The sequence below is a fragment of the Euprymna scolopes genome, chromosome 30 (genome assembly GCF_053919585.1).
Source record: "Euprymna scolopes isolate OS-2025 chromosome 30, ASM5391958v1, whole genome shotgun sequence".
Lineage (NCBI taxonomy): Eukaryota > Metazoa > Mollusca > Cephalopoda > Sepiida > Sepiolidae > Euprymna > Euprymna scolopes.
The window spans coordinates 30940675-30961220 of NC_136511.1; the positions used below are offsets into that span (position 1 = coordinate 30940675).

The 20546-nt window shown below is 35.5% G+C and overlaps 1 protein-coding gene across 4 annotated transcripts in view; it reads left to right on the forward strand.

The window, feature by feature from the left end:
- The window catches only part of LOC145254557 (peptidase inhibitor 16-like), a 398175-nt gene that overhangs the window by 270654 nt on the left and 106975 nt on the right, over nt 1–20546 (forward strand). For all 4 annotated transcript variants that reach the window (XM_080113089.1, XM_080113088.1, XM_080113087.1 and 1 more), the window contains exon 3: nt 17587–17705. In XM_080113089.1, the coding sequence (XP_079969215.1) occupies nt 17587–17705 (119 nt within the window). The remainder of the gene's footprint in view (nt 1–17586; nt 17706–20546) is intronic.

Sequence of the window (20546 nt, forward strand, 5' to 3'; positions counted from 1 at the left end):
AAGTTCCCATTCATCATGGAACAGCTATATTTTTGTTTGTTTCTTTTTCTGTCCCTGGCAACGCGGGGGCAGTTAAAAGACAACGCCCTTCCGTTTTGTTAAAAAATCTCAAGTGGTCCTTTCGGGTATCAGCAGTTCTCAATAAAACTTTTTGGGTGCCCGTCCTTATTCGATTTTTAGAGAAACTTAGATGGTCGGTGTTATCTAAGTAAATAATATTGTCTGTAGTTTTCTCGGGGGTGGGGGGGATTAAGGGCAGGGAAGTGAGTGGGGGGCGAACCTGAAGGTTACACCTAAGATCCATTTGCTCCTATTTGTATGTTTGTTCAAATTAACAAAGGGATTTCTTCTGGGTGAACAATTGACTTCTGACATCTTTTACGAGTTTAAGTTAGGAAAATGTATGTTTGCTAGAGCAAAACACGATAAGCTCCCTTTTTTTTTGTCTGGGCGATTATAATAAGAGAGGCCCCATTTTTATTGTAGGAATGATTTATTTTATTTCACGCTTGAGCAAATAACAGATTTTTATGACATTTAGCAAATTCACTCGAATACTTATCTACCTAAGAAAAAACCCTAACCCTAACCTCCTCCCCACACATCTCTATTCGTAGTGAGCACGTCTCTCCGTCCTTAGGGGCAACTGAAAACATAGACATATCTCCTTCTTTGCGTGTCTTTTAAAGCGTATGGTCATACAACCGGTTCCTACTTTTTATTTAATCCTTCATGCATAACATTTTTTTTTCGATCATTCGCATTTAAGGTATTACTGTTTTGCTTTAAAATGTTTCCCTGAAATGGCTCCTCCCAAAGATTTCCACTTAAACAGAAACTCAAGTCCAACCCCAAATACTCAGCGCTGTACGTCTGACTCGACCGTAAATTTTCACGCATGTTCATATAGGCATTAGAGTTAATAAAGAATTAACAAAGCAAATATGCGTCATAGATATTGTCCAAGATTTACGTGGATAAAGAACCATAACGTGTTGCCTTTATCTATACTAACAGGTATCAATGCCCGCTAATGCATCAAGATCTAGGTGTATTTTTGTTTCAAACCCTACATTACTGATTTTCATCTTGAATCTTTGTAGGGTCACTTACCTGAATAGCCCGTGCGTGTGCTTTGTAGCGGCAGGAGTTCTGCGAATATTCGGCGGATTGCAGCGATCAGACTTGTTTTGGTGTTGGTGATGTTTTCGACGTATGACCAAACGAAGTAGTCCAGCAGGTTCAGATCGGGGGAGGACAGGGGCCAGTGAGAGAAGGGCACAAAGTCGCAGCATTTCTTCTGAAACGAAGCTTGAGTCTCTTTGGACTTATGAACCGGCGCTGAGTCCTGCTGCCACACCCAGGATCTACCAGCGGCCACCTGATTGCACCGGGGGATCACCATACTCTTCAGCACATCCAAGTAGTGTTGACCTGCAAGATGGCTTCGAAGATGTGAAGTGGTATGATATGAACCTAACTTGAAATCACACAAAAGACCATTACTGTGGTCGGAAACTTTGTTTTCATTACCCTGGGCACGTCCTTGATATTCATGGCAATCCAACGATGTATTTTTAGGGTGCTAGCAATGGTCGTGTTATCATAACTTAGATCGGTAGAGAGCATGAACTGTACAGCGGCGCATCTCCGATCTCGCTCGTTGAGCATTGCGTTTTTTTCACACATGACAGAAGGCTCCTATCACTCTTGTATTTGTACACAACTGGCCAACTAGTCTGAAACAAAAATAAAACAAAAAGCGGTTTTCGTCAAACGGAAATGAAATGATGTTTTTTCTAGGGCGACAATTTTATCGTCCCATAAAAACACACTTACACAAAAGAGAAATTTTATATATGTTCAAAATGGGCGTTTATTTAATTAAGAAAACAAAATGTTTCTTCGTAATATTTAGATTCATCCTTCTGAAAGTTGAAGGTTTAATTCTCAGTGTGAAAAACCGAAAAATACAACTGTGAATTGCTTAGGACCTTTATCCAGCCTTGGCTGACGGGACGAGAGCATGCTACACCCCTAAATAAACAAAGGGTTGATGAGCAGACGACGATGTGAAAAATTTAATGCGTTATAATGTTTTAGGATTTTTTAGATGAGGATTCGTTTTTTTATTTATTTTATTTTTTTTTTGATTCTTCGCATCTTGAGTGTCATTTTCACTTGAGAAAGATTTCCAAGCTGGACAAGATACAGCTGAAGAAGCCTAGAGGTTACATCGATCAAAACGTTGTGAGAATTACACTCAAAATGAAAACAGTAGTCCGAAGAATCCTAATAATATTCATGCGTTGTGTGTATGAGTGTACGTCAGTGTATGTGTATAAGTATACGTTAGTGTCAGCTTTCGTATGTTTATGATTGTTTGTTAAGTTAAGCAATGCTCATGCAATTACCAACAAAGAAGCAAAAGGTCAAAATTGAAAAATTATTACGTTGAGGTCATTAACTTTTACCTGTTTGTCAACTGTTTCACGAATGTGCATGCGTGAATAGTTCACATTACAGATTACTTATGTTAAAATAAGTAGGTTTGAAAACACTTTTTAAAGATCATATAAGCTGGCCTAATGGTTATCGCAATTGACTCACTGTCTTTAGATTTTGGTTTCGACCTCAGGTCGTGTATTTTTTTACTTAGATAAGTGAACTGTTTAGAAAAAAAAGCATAATACTCGCATGCACATGTCTCAGTTTCTGTATGAATGAAAAGATAATATTTATGCGTATTTTACGACCGGCCAACGCCGGGCGGCCTGCTCATAAATTGATAAATTCTGATAAATGCATCTCATTGGATTATAATGCTGTTTTTTGTATAGGTATATGTGCATAACCCTTATAAGCATTTTTATTTTGGATACTGGTGTGTAAATTTCCTCGCACACCACAAGTACACACTAATTTCGTACACACATCTCTACATTTCATTAGGCCTACCTTTCATCAACCTAAAATTTTCAAATGAAACTGCATATAAAATTTCAAGGGAAATATAACTTTAAGTAAAAGTTGGCATGTGACCAAAATATCAGCGGCTACTTATTATGACTCTTGGTCCTTTTAAAGTATTTTGTTCCATCTTACTACTTTATTACAATATATTATTCACGAAAAGAGAATTTTTCAATTAACACAGATCATTAACAAAACACAACCCATCCTGTGACCTTCGTATTGACAGCGATCTGTTTAAAAGGATTGTATTATGTATCTAGAATAAATCTATTAGTTCAAATACTTTATTAAATTAGCAAGAGTATCTTGTTTTTTACACAGGCGTCACCACATTATCAAGGCCAAGAGGTCACTCAAGGATAAGGGTTAAAGAGTGTACAGTAGAAATTGGAAAATATAGTAATCATTAGTAATGAAAATTCGGCAAATTTGTAAACTCATATGGAACGGCTCATCAAGAACTTATTTACGTTAGACTTAAAGACAACCATATTGTACTCAGCCGGAAAGCAGGAAAACGGAAGACAATTCCACAGGCGTGCAGTTCTAAGATGGAATCTACGTTTAGGTTTAGGCACAGATAAAGAGTGGGGGAATTATTGATAGTGTTTTCAGCTAGACGAGTGTTTCTTGTGAAAGTTTGGCGAGGGGGGACCATAGACTGAAGCTCAGTCGAACACTTTCCATGAAAATAACGATACATGAGAGACAAGCTCGCAACATCTCTTCTGTGAGATAGAGGTTGCAGGGAAGAGAAAAGGACATCTACGAGGCTACGAAGTCTATTTTGAACTCTATCAAGGCAGGACAAGTTCTTTCTAGCAGCTCCTGTCCAGATGTGGCAACAGTATTCCATCCTCGGACGTACCTGGCTCTTGTGTCTATTATAGTTCCGTAAGTTATTGCGCGTAGTTAATTAAACTGATTAACCTATCTCTACACGAGGTATCTAGCTCAATAAGATAGCTAACTTAATTCGTTAAATTAGCTGCTTTGGATCAGTAAGTGAGTATATTTGAGTTATCTATCTTATGACTAACTTACGATAAGGGTTTTATATTAAAAATCAAATATAATTTTGGATAAATTTTAAAACTTTAAAAACTTTAAATGTCAGGAAAATGATAAAATCATTTTTATTTACTTTTGTTGGTGTTGTAAGGCCAATATTTCGCTAAAAATAGCCTCATCGGGGTAATAAGCCAGTCCGTAGTTTTTTTTTCTTCATTTTGTTGTTATGAAGGAGATAAGTCCTTGGAGAAGAAAAATGAAAAAAAAAAAAAAAAACAAACAAAAAAACTACGGACTGGCTTATTACCCTGATAAGGCTATTTTTAGCGAAATATTGGACTTACAACACCAACAAAAGTAAATAAAAATGATTTTATCATTTTCCTGACATTTAAAGTTTTCAAAGTGTTCAAATTCATCTTTAAATTCTATTCAAAATAAATGTCTTCAAATAGTGTTTAACTACTTTTTTTTTTTTTACTAAATATAATTTTCTTTCTTCACCTCCTCTTCCCACCACTCTCTGCAAAACCCAACAAGGCGTACAACACTTTTAGGTTCTCTGTCCGCTTTGAAAATATCTCTGATACTTCGCACGTAGATGGATACATTTAAAGAGAAGGATGGACAGTGGTCATTGAGATATTAGTAAGTAGTCACTGGTCACGTGTCCCCACCTCTTCATCCCATTGGTCTTACTTTATTTCGCCGATGTTAAAACCTGCTGCCCCCATACACACATTTCTCATTTCACAGGTAGAAGCCGAAAATGTTGTTTTGAAAAACCCTCTGTATTCCTATACGTTGACTAATAAGAGGCAAAATAGAAAAATATGTAAATACATAATTTTGTTTACAAACGTGCAAGAGGGAATCCTGATTCAAAAAATATCAGCAACCAAATAGCGCTCTATTCTTTTATTTTAAAGAGAGTTTTAAAATATCGCTGAGGACGCTTCCCACAATGCTAAACCAACGAAGGGATAAGAGCATATATATTAGAGAGGTTTATGAGGTAAATTTAAAATCACATATTAGTGTTAGAACGATTAATCGAAACCAGAATCGGGAATCGGAAAAACCGGATCTCTTGTGGGCATCAGAATTGGAAAAATATTGGCTATTTTCCGAAGCCAAAAACGATTCTTTTCGTTCTTTTTATTTTGTTTGTTTAAAACTTTATTTTCCATCTCTGCTACAAATGATAAAATGAAAAATATCCATATATTTAAACTTCCTATGAAATTAAAATCTATAGCTCACCAAATAAACGTATTTCTTATCTTTTCTAAAAAAATTTGCGCATATACATAGGTTTTAAGATAAGCTAAAAACTAATTAAAAACTAAACATTTAGAGATTTAAAAAAAATCGTTAATTGCATCGAAATCGGGGATTTTATTGATAATTATATTGTACCTAATATATAGTACTGATTTCAAAAGTTTAAAATATAACTTTGGTGCCATCAGTTAGAATCGAAACCAAAACATTTAGAGCTCTAGGCGCGGTCCCTACCGTTGGAGCGATCGCGACATATATGAGAAAGATTAAAATTAAATCGCTTTACGCTATGAATGAATTTGTGCATACGCAAAAGTAATAGAAATATCTCAGCAAGTCGAGATGAATATTTTGCATTTAACTTGATGTACGATGTATCAATCCAAACAAAGATTTTACTCGTTATAAACTATCTTTGGTATATGATTACAATTGTCTGGTTATTTCAGTGTTGTGTGACCACTAATCTCTCTCTCTCTCTTTCTTTCTCTCTCTCTCTCTCTCTCTCTCTCTCTCTATATATATATATATATATATATATATATATAATTACATAAAAGTCACATTGTGTGCGTGAGAGTTCCTTCCTAATAGGTTCCGAAATGGCCGAGCCTATCTATTGTAAATTTCATACAAAAGATATTTATATGGCTGCAGTGTTCTTAGATATGTTTTGTACAGAACTTCATCCGATAAATAGCGTAAATTGAAAAAAATCTAATCTTAAAAATAGTCTTTCTCTCTTATGGATAAAAAAGAAATTTTTACAGGGGAGTATTTTGCGTTACACCGGCAAAGGGTTATAATATATCAGCAAATCCTTTACAAAAATTTAAAACATCCGATATTAAAAAGAGTCTTTCTCTCTTATAGATAAAAAAGAACTTTTACAGTGGAATAACTCCTGTTACACCGGTCAAGGGAAATAATAAAATTCAACAAATAATTTATTCTTGGAAAAACAAACATTTATTGTCATCTAGAAATATAGCTATGTTGTAGAGCATTCGATTACAGATCGGATAATCCCCCTGTTCAGTCCCGAGTGTACCTCAACATTTTATTTAAATTTTTTCTTAATGGGTTAAATTTATAACAAAAGAAAACGGGCCCTTTAAAATCGCCGTAAATTATTTTTTCGATTGCATATATTAAAACTAAATCTTAATCAAAAGTGAAATTTCCAGGGCATTCATTGCCAAGCCCAAATATCAGCTGACGTAATATTGTAAACAAACACAGACGGAATTTTATGAACGACATTATCATTATTATTTTATTATTTTAATTTATTCTATGTTTATTTTATTTTTTTAATTTATTTTTTATTTTTTTTTGCAAATTTTCCCACTGGGCAACTTATTCCTTTTAATATGTAATAGAATTGATTCTATAATAATGCATACGAAATCTGTATGAATTAAAATGTCATGTTTAAGCGTACTGTACGACACGGCAACGCCAGGCGTCCAGCTAGTATAACGTGTGATTTGTCTTTGTCTCGATGATTTTTGTAGTGACTAAATCTGTCGACTTACGTGAATCAACTTTCGTCACGCAAAACACTATGGCAGTTCACGGGTGACTTGCCGGCCACAAAACGTTTATTGGTGAAATGTTTTCCTTTTGATTGTCTACTCAACCAGAAAGCTTTCTAGTGTCACGTTGCTCCCATACAAAATCAAACACGTTTTTGATCACCTCATAAACTTCAACAACATAATAAATTAGTCGTAATATATTTTCAGTCTCGAGTGCTAACCATATGAGTTTGAATTTAAAAGTAATGTGAGACCAGAAGTGGCTGATAGATTCAACCACGTAAGGGTATATTTTAATATTATATATTAAGATCAGTTACCGATTAGACTATAGAGAAAAGGATCGTTATGTAGAGTTTAAAGATGGGTTAAAGATGGGAGCGTTTAGACCATTTACGGAAATAGGCAAAGGGAAGGAAACGCAGGCATTTGATTGGCTGATAGATTCAACCACGTAATGGTATATTTTAATCTAGAAATCTATAAAAGTGAGAATGTGTGTGTGTGTGTGTGTGTGTGTGTGTGTGGACACTTCTCAACCTATATACTCAAAGAAATTTTCATGTACAGACTTAAAATTTTGTATATGGAGAAATCAGGCATGAGAAGAACTTTTTAATCGGTTTCATCTGGGAAAAGGGCTGCTAAGGTGTGTTAAAATAGAAAAATTGCTATTTAGGGAGTTCATTTGAATTTTATCTGTTTGTTAACTGTTTCATGAGGGTTGAAAACACTTTTTAAAGTCGTGGCAAGTTGGTCTAATGGTTATTGTACTTGATTTGCTGTCTTTAGGTTTTGCTTTCGACTTCAGCTCGAGTATGTTTTTTATTTACAAGAAGTGAAAGTGTTTAGAAAAAAAAAACATAATTCTCGCATGCAGAGTTTCTTTTCGTTAATTTTTACTTCATTTTTTAAAAGGAATTCAACGTTACGTTTAATATCAGGCAACCTATATAGTATTATATATTAAGATCAGTTACCGATTTGACCAAGAAAAAGGATCAAAGAAAAAGAGTTCAAAGATGGGAGCGTTTAGACCTTTTGCAGAAATAGCGAGAATGTAGTGGATCCAAATGGTTTTGTATTCTTATTCACTTGTATCTCTACGAAAAGAAAGTTGGGCACAAGGTCAGTAATTAATCAAAAAGGAGCGTTTTAAATTGGAACAAAAATAATTTACCTTAGTCTAGAAGGAATTATTTTTACTGGCAGAGAACCAAACAGACTAATTGTTGTATTAGAACAGCTACTACACTTTATTCATAGTAAAAAGGTCAATGAATACAGAGGGTTTATGTTTGAAGTCAAAGTGCACAAACTCCTTCCAGCCATCGGGGCTAAACGATCAGCCTTCCCAGCAGATAAGCAACACCCATCTGCCAATTCCTTACAGACCCTCTATGCAGTAAGATCAAATCTTCACAAACTTGTCAGACTATGCTCAAACGACTACTGCCTAAGGCTCAGTGAGTAAATCCAATCATTCTCGGACACTAGAAACATCAAAGACATCTACCAAGGAATATAGAAATCTCTCGGCCCAACCAAAAGCAAAGCTGCACCTTTCAAATCTCTAAACGAAGAGACGCTGGGTTGGACATTATGCTGATCTGTATGGCTGTCAGATCATAGTCCCACCACATATCATCCAGGAGATCAAACTCCGTCAGACTATTTACGAGCTTGATGCCGAGCCTCCACCAGCGGAGTTCAACAAAGCAACTAACACACTGAAGCTATGCAAGGATGCAGGCAGTGATGGTATAAGCCCAGACTTGCTGAACCTATGCAAAACATATCTGATACACCCACTACACCAACTTCTCATTGAGTATTGGAGAGAAGAACCAATCCCCCAAGACATACGGGGCTCCAATATCATCACCTTATACGAAAATAAGGGTGATCGAAGTGATTGCAATAATTATAGGGACATCTCACTTCTGACTATGACCGGTAAAGTCTTCGCACGTGTGCTACTTGGCTGCCTGGCACCACTAGCATAAAGGGTATACCCAGAATCATAGTGTGGCTTCAGGCCCGAGGGATCAACAGTGGACATGATCTTCTCAATACGCCAAATGCTGGAAAAATGCAAATAGTAGCAGTAGCCACTATACATCGCCTTCATCGACCGATTTTTTTAAAATTCTATTTTCAGGGGGCTATTATCGTGGACATAATTTGCGGGGACATTATGAAGGGAGATGAGTAGCAAGATGTTTGTTCACATTACACTTGAACTTCTGCATATCAGTACAGTTGGGAAAGCAGAATCCTGGAAGGGAGTTCCAAAGACTTGCAGTTCTGGGGAAGAAACTATTGGAGTAAAAGGCTTTCTTAAACCTAGAGATCTCTACTCTGAAGGGGTGGAATTTAGCTGCTTGTCAGATTTGTCGGGAGTAGTCACGTCGAGGAGATAAAAGTGCTTGCAGTTCGTCAGAGAATTCACCATTAAAGTACTTGTAGAACAGGCAGAGGGATGCAACATTTCGTCTATGGGACAGAGGCTGAAGCCTAGATGATATTTCAGGACCTATTAGGTTGGCGACTCTCTTTTGAACCCTGTCCAGGAGTGAGACACAAGCAGCAGATGTACCAGTCCAAATGTGAAAACAATACTCCATACATGGGTGAATGGTGGCCTTATAGAGATACAGGATACTTTCAGGCGTAAGTCATTTTCTAGCACGGTAGAGAGAGCCCACCTTCTTTGCAGCAGCCTTGGCAATGCTCTCAATATATCTATTCCAGTCCATGTTCCTTGTAAATGTAAGGCCGAGGACCTTACAAAAGCGTTCGATCTAGTTAGTCTAGTTTCAACTCCTCAATAAGATAGGCTTCTTTCCTAAACTGCTTGCTCTCCTAAAATAAGGGTTATTGCGTGTACAGTAATCAATGGGATAGTATTGTAGTAATCATTAGTATTGGGGGTTTTGATAGAGTGTCTTACTTAAGGGGGCGGTTTGTCAGGAGTTTGTTTATGTTGGACTTGAAGACGTCCAAGTTGTAGTCAGGTGGGAAACAGGCAAGCGACAGAGAGTTCCACTGGCGTGCAGTTCTTAGAAAGAAGCTTTGTTCATTGAATCTACGTTTGGATTTAGGCACAGAAAAAGAGTGGGGAAAATTATTGACAGTAGTTTCAGCCAGACGGGTGTTTCTCGTGAAAGATTGGCGAGGGGGGACGAGGGATTGGAACTCAGACGAGCACCTTCCATAGAAATAACGATAAAACAAAGACAGGCTCGCAACGTCTCTTCTGTGGGAGAGAGGTTGCAGGGAAGAGAAAAGGGCATCCCCCACTAAACCACGAAGTCTATTTTGTACTCTGTCAAGGCAGGATAGGCTGTTTTTAGCAGCTCCTGCCCAGATGTGGCAGCAGTACTCCATCCTTGGACGTACTTGGCTTTTATACAGATAGAGAATTGCATCAGTATTGAGATATCTTCTGCAGCGGTAGAAAGATCCCACCATTTTCCCAGCGTCCCTTTTGACATTAAAACTGGTGTCAAGTAGGGTTGCGTCCTTGCTCCCACACTATTCAAGATATTCTTCTCCTTCCTCTTGGGAAAAGCTTTTGGCTCATCAGTAGAAGGTGTCCACATGCAAACCTCACTGTCCTGCTGTTTGCAGATGATGCTGCAATCACTGCTCACTCAAAGGAAGAATTGCAAACTCTTCTCAATAGGTTTGCTCAAGCCTGCACAAATTTTAGACCTACTATCAATATCAAGAAAACTAATATCCTTGTTCAGGGCCAGGGAGATGCATCCCCAATTATCACCTCAATGACACCTCTCTAGAAGTAGCCCAGAGCTTCCAGTACCTTGATTCGATAATTACAGCCAACACCTCACAGGGCCTGGAACTAGAAAGACGGGAAAGCTGCTTCTACCCTTTCCCAACTATCAACACGCATTAAGAGCAAGGCTGCTGCATTATTAGCACCCTTCTTTATGGCAGCGACCCTTTGCCTACCTATGCAAAGCACGAACAAAGACTGAATGCCTTCCACCTACGATGCCTACGACGGATCCTTGGGATTAGCTGGAAGGACAGAGACATCAACAACGTTATCCTCTCTCGCTTTAAACTACCAACGGTGTACACACTCCTGGAACAGCGCCGGTTCCGCTGTCTGGAGCTCCAGAATGAAAATGGCAGATTGCCAAAAGACATATCTCATTTGCGCTACAAGGAGATTTGTAAGCATGATTTCAAAACGCTGGGCATTAATACGCAAAACTGGGAAGAACTTGCCCAAGGACATGACATATGGCGCTCCACCATCAGGTCCAAACTCGAGCATGGGCAGAGAAAGTTTAGAAACAACCAAGAGCTCAGAGGACAAGGAAGGAAGTAAGAAATACCACCAAATAAGCCTACCTTCAACTGTAACAGATGCAGTCGTTTATGCCGCTAAAAGATAGGCTTAATCTGTCGCCAAAGAAACTGTAGACCAACTTAGTGCGGAATTCGCAACTGCCCGCCATATATATATATATATATATATATATATATATATATATATATATATATATATATATATATATGACTTTGCTGCTGTGTTTGTAGAAAGTCTCTACGAAACTCCTCTCTGAATGTTTGGTCTATAGATCTGAAACTTTATCCATAAGGGATTTAAACTTGTGGAACAATTTCAATTTTGATTATAGCCGGTAAAAATAACTACTAAGGGATCAACATTAAAAAAAAGAATGTTGACCTTGGCTGGAGAAGTCGAATAGTGCTGTTAATTTTGCTCATACGCAAATAAAATAAAAACATTCATAGCTTAAATCGCTAAATTTTTAGTCTCTGACATCTATCTATCCGTTGCTCAAACGGTAACGACGCTGGAGCACTAAACAATTTGGTTTCGATTCTAGTTTATTGCAATCAAGTATTATCCTCTATTTAAAATTTGGAAATCATTGCTATATATTGGATAATACTCAATAGAGAATTCACTCGATGATAATAAATACTAAATCTGCATAAATTAAAATATAATGATTATGCGTATTTTACGACCGGGCAATTCCGGGCGGCTTGCGTGTTATTTTACAAGTATAAAAATGGTTTTTGCTTTGTTTTTTTTTACAATTATGGTTAAAAGCCATTCGAGAATAAGAGTTAATGAGACGAAAATGACTGAAGATAAGGAACACTATGGGAGTACTAACATAGACCAATAATATGCACTACGTTTTATTACTTGTGGATAGAACCATTGCAAGAATCTGCTGATATTGGATTTGAAAGTGAACACGCTTCAACCAGCAGAGAAACAGTCACGTAATAATGTGTTCCACAAGCTTAAAGTCATTGAAAAAAAATTCTATCCACGAAAATTTCGACACACGTTAGTTCACATAGATAGAATAATCTTTTTATTGTTGTGATAACACGATATTCCCACCTAAAAACTGACCTTGTGTCCAACTTTGCAGTCATAGGACACAAGTAAACAGGGGCTCAACACTGAATAAGGGCCATCCCTAGTTTTGCAATCCTCGGAAATCTTTTCAATTGAATTTCTTGTTAAATTATTCTCTTCTCTTGTTTACCCCTTTCTATGACCTTTGACCTCCGCGCGGAGTAATATAGTATTTCAGTGCTCATTATATGATGTAAATTAATACCGACTTGGCTGCTTCATGTATAATGTCTGCTACCGGATGAAATCAAGTGCTTTTTTTCTAACTAATTGAACACGTTTGTATACAATGATCACATAAAGTCAGACGGTACAGAAAGACTAAAGGGAAATAACGACCAAACTCTGCTATTGTTTCTAACATGTTTTGAGTATATATATATATATATATATATATATATATATATATATATATATATATATATATATATAATTTGAGGTTGCTATTTTTCAAAAGTTGCGTAACAAGTGAAATATAACGAGGTTAATACAAGAGTGCTCAATACAGAAGTAGAGCAAGTTACATTTTAAATTTGTCTTTACATAAGCTACTGCTTATCTTTGCTACTGCTTATGTAAAGACAAATGAAATATATATATATATATATATATATATATATATATATATACACTAGCAGGACACCCAGCTTTGCTCGGTTGTAAAATCCGCATAAATTTTATACTTTTATTCATACAGAAACTGACACACGTGCATGCGATTGTTATGTTTTTTATAAACAGTTCAGTTCTTGTTAATAAACAAAATACTCGAGTTGAGATCGAGGCCAAACCCTAAAACAGTGAGTCAAGTGCGATAACCATTAGGTCAGCCTGACACAGTTCCTAAAATTACTTATTCTTTACATGAGTAATCTGTAATGTGAACTATTCAGGCATGCGAATTCGGGAAATAGCAAACAGATAAAATACCGATGACTCCCACGTACCAATTTTTCAATTTTGACCTCTTAGCAGGATTTTTTCCGGATAAGAACAAATTAAAAATTTATCACATGTCTGGACACCCTATATACCAAATTTCAAGTCTGCAGATCAAAAATTCGTTGAGTATATAGGTGGAGAATTGTCCTCACACACATTCTCACTTTTAAAGATATATTGGTAACTGTTGCAGTTGTATGAACATATGTCTTGCAATAAATATGAAAGGCTTATAAAAAAAGCATAAGATTTGGATACTCTCACTGAACCGTCGTTTGTGATCTTGGAAAAAGGCGTTGACGAGGAGACATTTTGGAACACGTATATGCAAAAAATAAGAGCATGATTATAATTCTAAATTGTCTCTGCAACGATCGTACACCGATCATTGTTGACCGGAATTCTGGGAACACTACCAATAAATAAATAATGTTGTATAATAATTTAATTGCGCACTTCTATCTTTCTCTCTCCTCCTCTCTATTTTTACTCTCTCTCTCTCTCTCTCTCTCTCTCTCTCTCTCTCTCTATATATATATATATATATATATATATATAAACGTCTCTTTATTTTTCTCTCTCTCTTTATATATATATGCATACACGTACGCACGTACACACACATACGCACACACACACACACACACACATATATATATATATACATATATATATATATATATATATATATTCGTTGAGCCTGGTCAGTACTAAAATGAAGAATCATTTGGGAATTTTAGGTACTTTATGTGCTCTCCGCTTATCTCGGCATTGTTTTCAGTCATTTTGGACTTTTCCTTGCCACTACTGATTCAGGAGAAATTTAATGAGAGATTGCGCAAACTTTGCCACAAAATTCAACGCGCAGCTACCCATTACAGGGAGTATCCACTGTTTTTCGAGGCCGAACTGAAGCGCGGTTTATATATATATATATATATATATATATATATATATATATATATATATATATATATATATATGCATATACTCCTTCGCTTATTGTTTTATTTATTATTTACTAATTAATGAATCATTTATGAGACGAATACTTGATTTCTTTATGAGGTATATAAATATCCAAGTGTTCATTCAAGATTCTCATCTACTTGTTAATAAGTAAATTGACTACTTAACTATGTTATAGTATATCTTTCTTGTTGTCGCTTGGTCTTATTCCATTTGCATGTCACTTGCAGAATGTGCGGATTTACTTGTACGACCTAGCGCATAGCCGTCTCGAGGCGATTTTATTTGGGTTTTGAATATTATTTTGCATAATGCCGGCTATTCTAAGGAGAAGCATTTAACTTCGAAATGTCATAGAATAAAGAAATTTTGCTCCCTTATTCTTTCCTTAGTGATCTGATGATCTAATCAAATTATATGTAACTTTTATTACTCATCTGTTATTATATATATATATATATATATATATATATATATATATATATATTTATATATACACTTGTGCCCGATATTATTCATACCCCTCGGATCTTTGAGATTTCTATAAGAATATTGCTCAAACCAGAAGGTAGACAATATTAAAGGGATTTCAAACAATAAATCAAGCATAAGCATTTAATTTAAACTCAACAAATAAATAAATTATGCAAGTTTGAAACAGTATACAAAGAAAAACAATAATGGCACTAGTTCAAAATTATTCATACCTCTCTTACTAATAGTCAATAGCATGCCCTTTATTCTTAATAACTACCTGTAACCGTTTTGGATATTTATCAACAAGGTTTTTACAAGCATCAACACTGATTTTTTACCATTCTTCAATGCAGTAGTTCTCCAAATCCCTCAAATTTCTAGGTTTCCGCTTTTTAACCTTAGTTTTCAATATGTGCCAGAGGTTTTCGATAGGGTTCAGGTCGGGACTCTGGCTAGGCCCTTCCAAAATATTAATTTGATTATCCTCAAACCATTTCTTGGCTATTTTGGCAGTATGTTTTGGATCATTGTCCTGTTGAAGGACCCAGTTTGGTCCTAAATGGAGCTTCTCCGCATCCTGTCTAATGTTTTTCTGGAGTATCTCCAAATATTGCTCCTTCTTCATGGTTCCATCTATCTTGACCAAACTACCTGGACCACTAGCCGAAAAGGAGCCCCAAAACATTAGGCTACCACCACCATGTTTCACCGTGGGTATGGTGTTCTTTGGGTTGTAAGTTTCTCCTTTCTTCCTCCAAACGTAAGAAGCATCCATATGGCCAAACAATTCAATTTTTGTTTCGTCAGTCCACAAAATACTTGAGAAAACGGACTCTGAAGAATTCACATGGGTCCTAGCAAACTTTAGACGTGCTGCAAGGTGTTTTCCGGTGTGCAATGGAGTCCTTCTTGGTCTTCTTCCTTTCAGACCATTTTCATGCAGAGTCCTTTGCAATGTTTGCCTTGATATTTTTATGCCAGAAGACTCCATATTTTCTAAAATGTCCTTAGTAGTGGTGGTTGGATTTGCATTAACACTGCTTACAATATCCCTGGTGGCTCTAGCAGACAGTTTCCTTTTCCTTCCTCTACCAATCAAGTTGTTTGTTGTGTGGTGGCTCTGGAATTTTTTGATGATGCTCTGTACTGTTGCTGTAGGGACCTCAAATTTCTTGGAAATTGACTTGTAACCTAAACCATCCTTATGTGAATTCACAATTTTAGTCCTAAGATCATTACTAAGCTCTTTTTTCTTCCCCATTCTAATAATTTTTATTCTTTTATTGGTTTTCAGTTGATATCATTTTAATTTCTGAAAAATGCAAAAACCGAAATGAAATTAATCAAAGGTTGTATAAAAGCATTCAAAATAAGAATCAAACAGGAAACAAACAGTCAGAAACTCGATTAATACTGAAAAAATAAGGGGGTATGATTATTTTTGAACATTGCAGATTTTATAAATAGCTGTATATTTCTTTTATTACAAGTATCCCGAGATTTTAAAATGACGAAAATGATCAGAAGAGGTTTATTAAGAATATGTATCAATATGGACGTAAACAATAAATTCTTACAACGTTACACCTAATAAACTCAATTTTCAAGGAGGGGTATGAATAATATCGGGCACAAGTGTATATGTGTGTATATATATACATGTATATATTTTTATACACACACACAAATATATATATATATATATATATATATATATATATATATATATATATATATATATATATAGTCAGATCTCACATGCGTTGGTTGGGCCACCTGATTCGAATGAAAGATTGTAGGCTGCAAAAGCAAAGTTTTTATGGGGTGCTGGAAAATGGCAAGCGCCCGCAACACAAGCCAACGAAGAGGTTTAGGAACTGTACAATGAACAATTTGAAAGTTCTACAAATCGACATTGACACGTGGGAAGAATTTTTTTCTACAAAGGCCGAAGTGGCGAAAGTTGTGATGCTCCAGAGAAAAGAAAGCGGGCACACAGCAATGTGAAGCGAGCGCTTTGCAAAGGATTGATGATCTTAACCATGATAAGGGGAGCTGGAAATGCGACACTTGTGAACGAGTGTGTTGTCAAAAGCTGATTACGACTTTAGTCGCACAAAACTCCTGTTCTGGTCAACTTTGTACCTATTAGTCCGAACTAAACGATCTGTTTAATATATTTGCTAAGTCAGTGAGACATAGAAAATCACAATTAAAAGTTGTTTAAGTATTTAAATGTCATAGAGTAAGGAAGTTAATGAAAAGGATATAAAAATCCACATCCAAATTGCATGATAAAATCCGAAGGGAATGTCTTTGATAGCAGTGTGGTAAAATGATCCAAACTGCCATTACTCTATGACATTTAAATACTTAAAAAAACTTTTAATTGTGATTTTCCATGTCTTACTGACTGTAGCAAATAAGGAGTAAACCATTGTAATTATTTGCTAATCTGTTCGACTCTGAAGAGATGGTAGACATAGAAATCCTATAGGATAAGGAGTTATAATATTTCAAATGTATTCTTTGTCTTACATAGAATAATAATCTTTTGATTTGAAATTCAAACATTTCACGTCATAAATTTTTAAATTCATTGAATAACTAAAATTTGATTTATTTGCTCTATCTTGTATATCGAGCAATTTTTATTTAGGTGGGAAAGTACTTGTAGAATATTACTGCCAGTAATATCTTGTAAATCTTATAATCACAGGTTTCCATACCAATTGATTGTTAGATAATTTTACTCTGAAGCATATATATGTTTGTGTGTGTATGTATATATATATATATATATATATATATATATATATATATATGTGTGTGTGTTTGTGTGTGTGTGTGTGTGTTTGTGTGTGTGTGTGTGTGTGTGTGTGTGTGTGTGCCTCAACTACTTTGTTTTAACTTTATTTTATGATTTATCGTTTGCTTTGTTTACAGATGCTTTGGGAAAACACAACATCAGTTGGATGCGCCGTTCGTGAATGCCCTTCTTTGGACTTGGGTTCTGGAAAGGTTGTTACCCATGCTACGTTCCTTGTTTGTTTGTATTGGCCAAAGTAAGTAAACGTATTTGCTTTTATGAACGTTTTAATTAGTAATTATCCCAGCATCATTGACGGTTTGGTGACCTATAACATCATACCTTTCCGACCAGCTAACCCAGCCAGAAATGATCATGCCAGGATTCATCACCTCAAATTCGATGCCTACAAGAGCGTTATTCATTTTTAAAAACTCTTATGCGGCTAAATTATTTACGGTTTACAGATCCTTGAATGACCTTTGACCATTTGTATTAAATATAATACTTTATTCGTATAAAGTTATTTTTGCGTATTAACGTTGTTAAGTTATTAAATCATCAGATTATTTTATATTAGTAAGGATATCCGACGTTCCCCGGGATTTTACGAGGATCAACCAATGTTTCACCCTCTATACTTTTATTGTCATTGAAATCTGTGAAATTGCCTGCTTTCAATCAAACCAATTGACTGTGTGCTCTAGTTAAGAACACAATGCGCTACACCCGGAGGAAGCGTCACATGTCTTTATGAAGTTTCGTTGTCTACAATACCTGTAGTCTGCATTGTACTGTAGAGAACCTACTGTTGATTTTATAAAATTATTTTCATTTAATGGCTTATGTTAAAATTATTTTCATTTAATGGCTTATGTTAAAGTTATTTTCATTTAATGGCTTATGTTAAAATTATTTTCATTTAATAGCTTATGTTAAAGTTATTTTCATTTAATGGCTTATGTTAAAATTATTTTCATTTAATGGCTTATGTTAAAGTTATTTTCATTTAATGGCTTATGTTAAAGTTAAAAATGCAAAAATAAAGTATCATGGTTCCATTGTGCTCCAAACAAAAACATTCATTTTGAACGCGCCCGTGACTTATGAAAGACTTTATAAACTTATTTTTACATAATGAATTAAAGTTGTAAACATAAAAGTCAAGTATCATGGTTCAATTATGCTCTACACAGAAGCATTCATTTCCAATACGTCCCTGTCGTATCAAAGAGCCTACTGTTAATTTTATATGCCGGACTTTTCTGTTAGTAGGGTGCTAAAACTTTTAAAATACACTTGTTATGTTAGGCTGTATAAAGGTGTTAACTTTTGTCAAAATCGGACTGCTCCTTCTTTATAAATTTTTTCGATTATCGATTTTTGATACTTATCTGAGATATTCAGACTCTAAACCTATCTAATAACATCGAATAAATTTATGTGGAATTTAAATAAATAGAATTTGCTATTTCGGAAAAGAACAAACCCAAACGCACACATAAAGTGCCTTTTATACATAAATAGAGATAATTAAAAGAAACAAAAAAGGGGTTCGATTAAAGGTTCTTAAACATTTGCCATCAACCATTATTTCGTTACTAAACTACATCTTTTCGTATAGATACTCTGTGTCTGATTGGACACGCGTTACTGTAACGTTTGTGCCGAGGATACATAGGTTCAATTGATGTATAAGTAATATGTTGATGACTGAACACATGTTACTATAACGTTTGTGCAGAGAGTACATAGGTTCAATTGATGTATAAGTACTCTGTTGATGACGGAACACACGTTACTGTAACGTTTGTGCCGAGGGTACATAGGTTCAATTGATGTATAAGTAATCTGTTGATGACTGAACACATGTTACTATAACGTTTGTGCAGAGAGTACATAGGTTCAATTGATGTATAAGTACTCTGTTGATGACGGAACACACGTTACTGTAACGTTTGTGCCGAGGGTACATAGGTTCAATTGATGTATAAGTAATATGTTGATGACTGAACACATGTTACTATAACGTTTGTGCAGAGAGTACATAGGTTCAATTGATGTATAAGTACTCTGTTGATGACGGAACACACGTTACTGTAACGTTTGTGCCGAGGATACATAGGTTCAATTGATGTATAAGTAATATGTTGATGACTGAACACATGTTACTATAACGTTTGTGCAGAGAGTACATAGGTTCAATTGATGTATAAGTACTCAGTTGATGACGGAACACACGTTACTGTAACGTTTGTGCCGAGGGTACATAGGTTCAATTGATGTATAAGTAATCTGTTGATGACGGAACACACGTTACTGTAACGTTTGTGCCGAGGGTACATAGGTTCAATTGATGTATAAGTAATCTGTTGATGACTGAACACACGTTACTATAACGTTTGTGCCGAGAGTAAATAGGTTCAATTGAACACACGTTACTGTGAATTTTGTGCTAAGCGTACATAGGTTTACTTGACGTATCTGTGTTTGTAAGTTGTAACGAATTGTAACTGAAGCGTAGACAGATAACTGTATTAGTGTAATGATATTTCGCTGTGAATAGATACAGCAAATATATCAGTGACGTCGAGGTCGTAAGGCAACAATTGGCTGCTCATTAATCTGACATAAGCGCCGGGGGTTTTTATATGTCAAATATCCGGGATGTCATAGAGGTCGGAGAACGATTGTCTACGCATTAGTTTGACATATGCGGTTTTCAAGTGTTTCCTTGTGGGTGGCCGATTTATGGAAGTCGTTTTCCGCGACGACGCTTACGGAAGAGATCTACTTAACCCAATATACACACCCTTCACCAACTTGACACCCTATTAAGATGTTCTCACGGAACTGGAATCTTACAAGAGAAACAAAAGATGAGACAAGGATTATGAAGAATTTTTGTCGCAGAAAATCTCTTGAATATATCCGTGCTTATTATGCTCTCCACAACATAACAAAATCTCAAGCGTATATATATATATATATATATATATATATATATATATATATATATATATATATATCAACAAGAAATATATATATATATATATCAACAAGAAATATATATATATATATATATATATATATATAT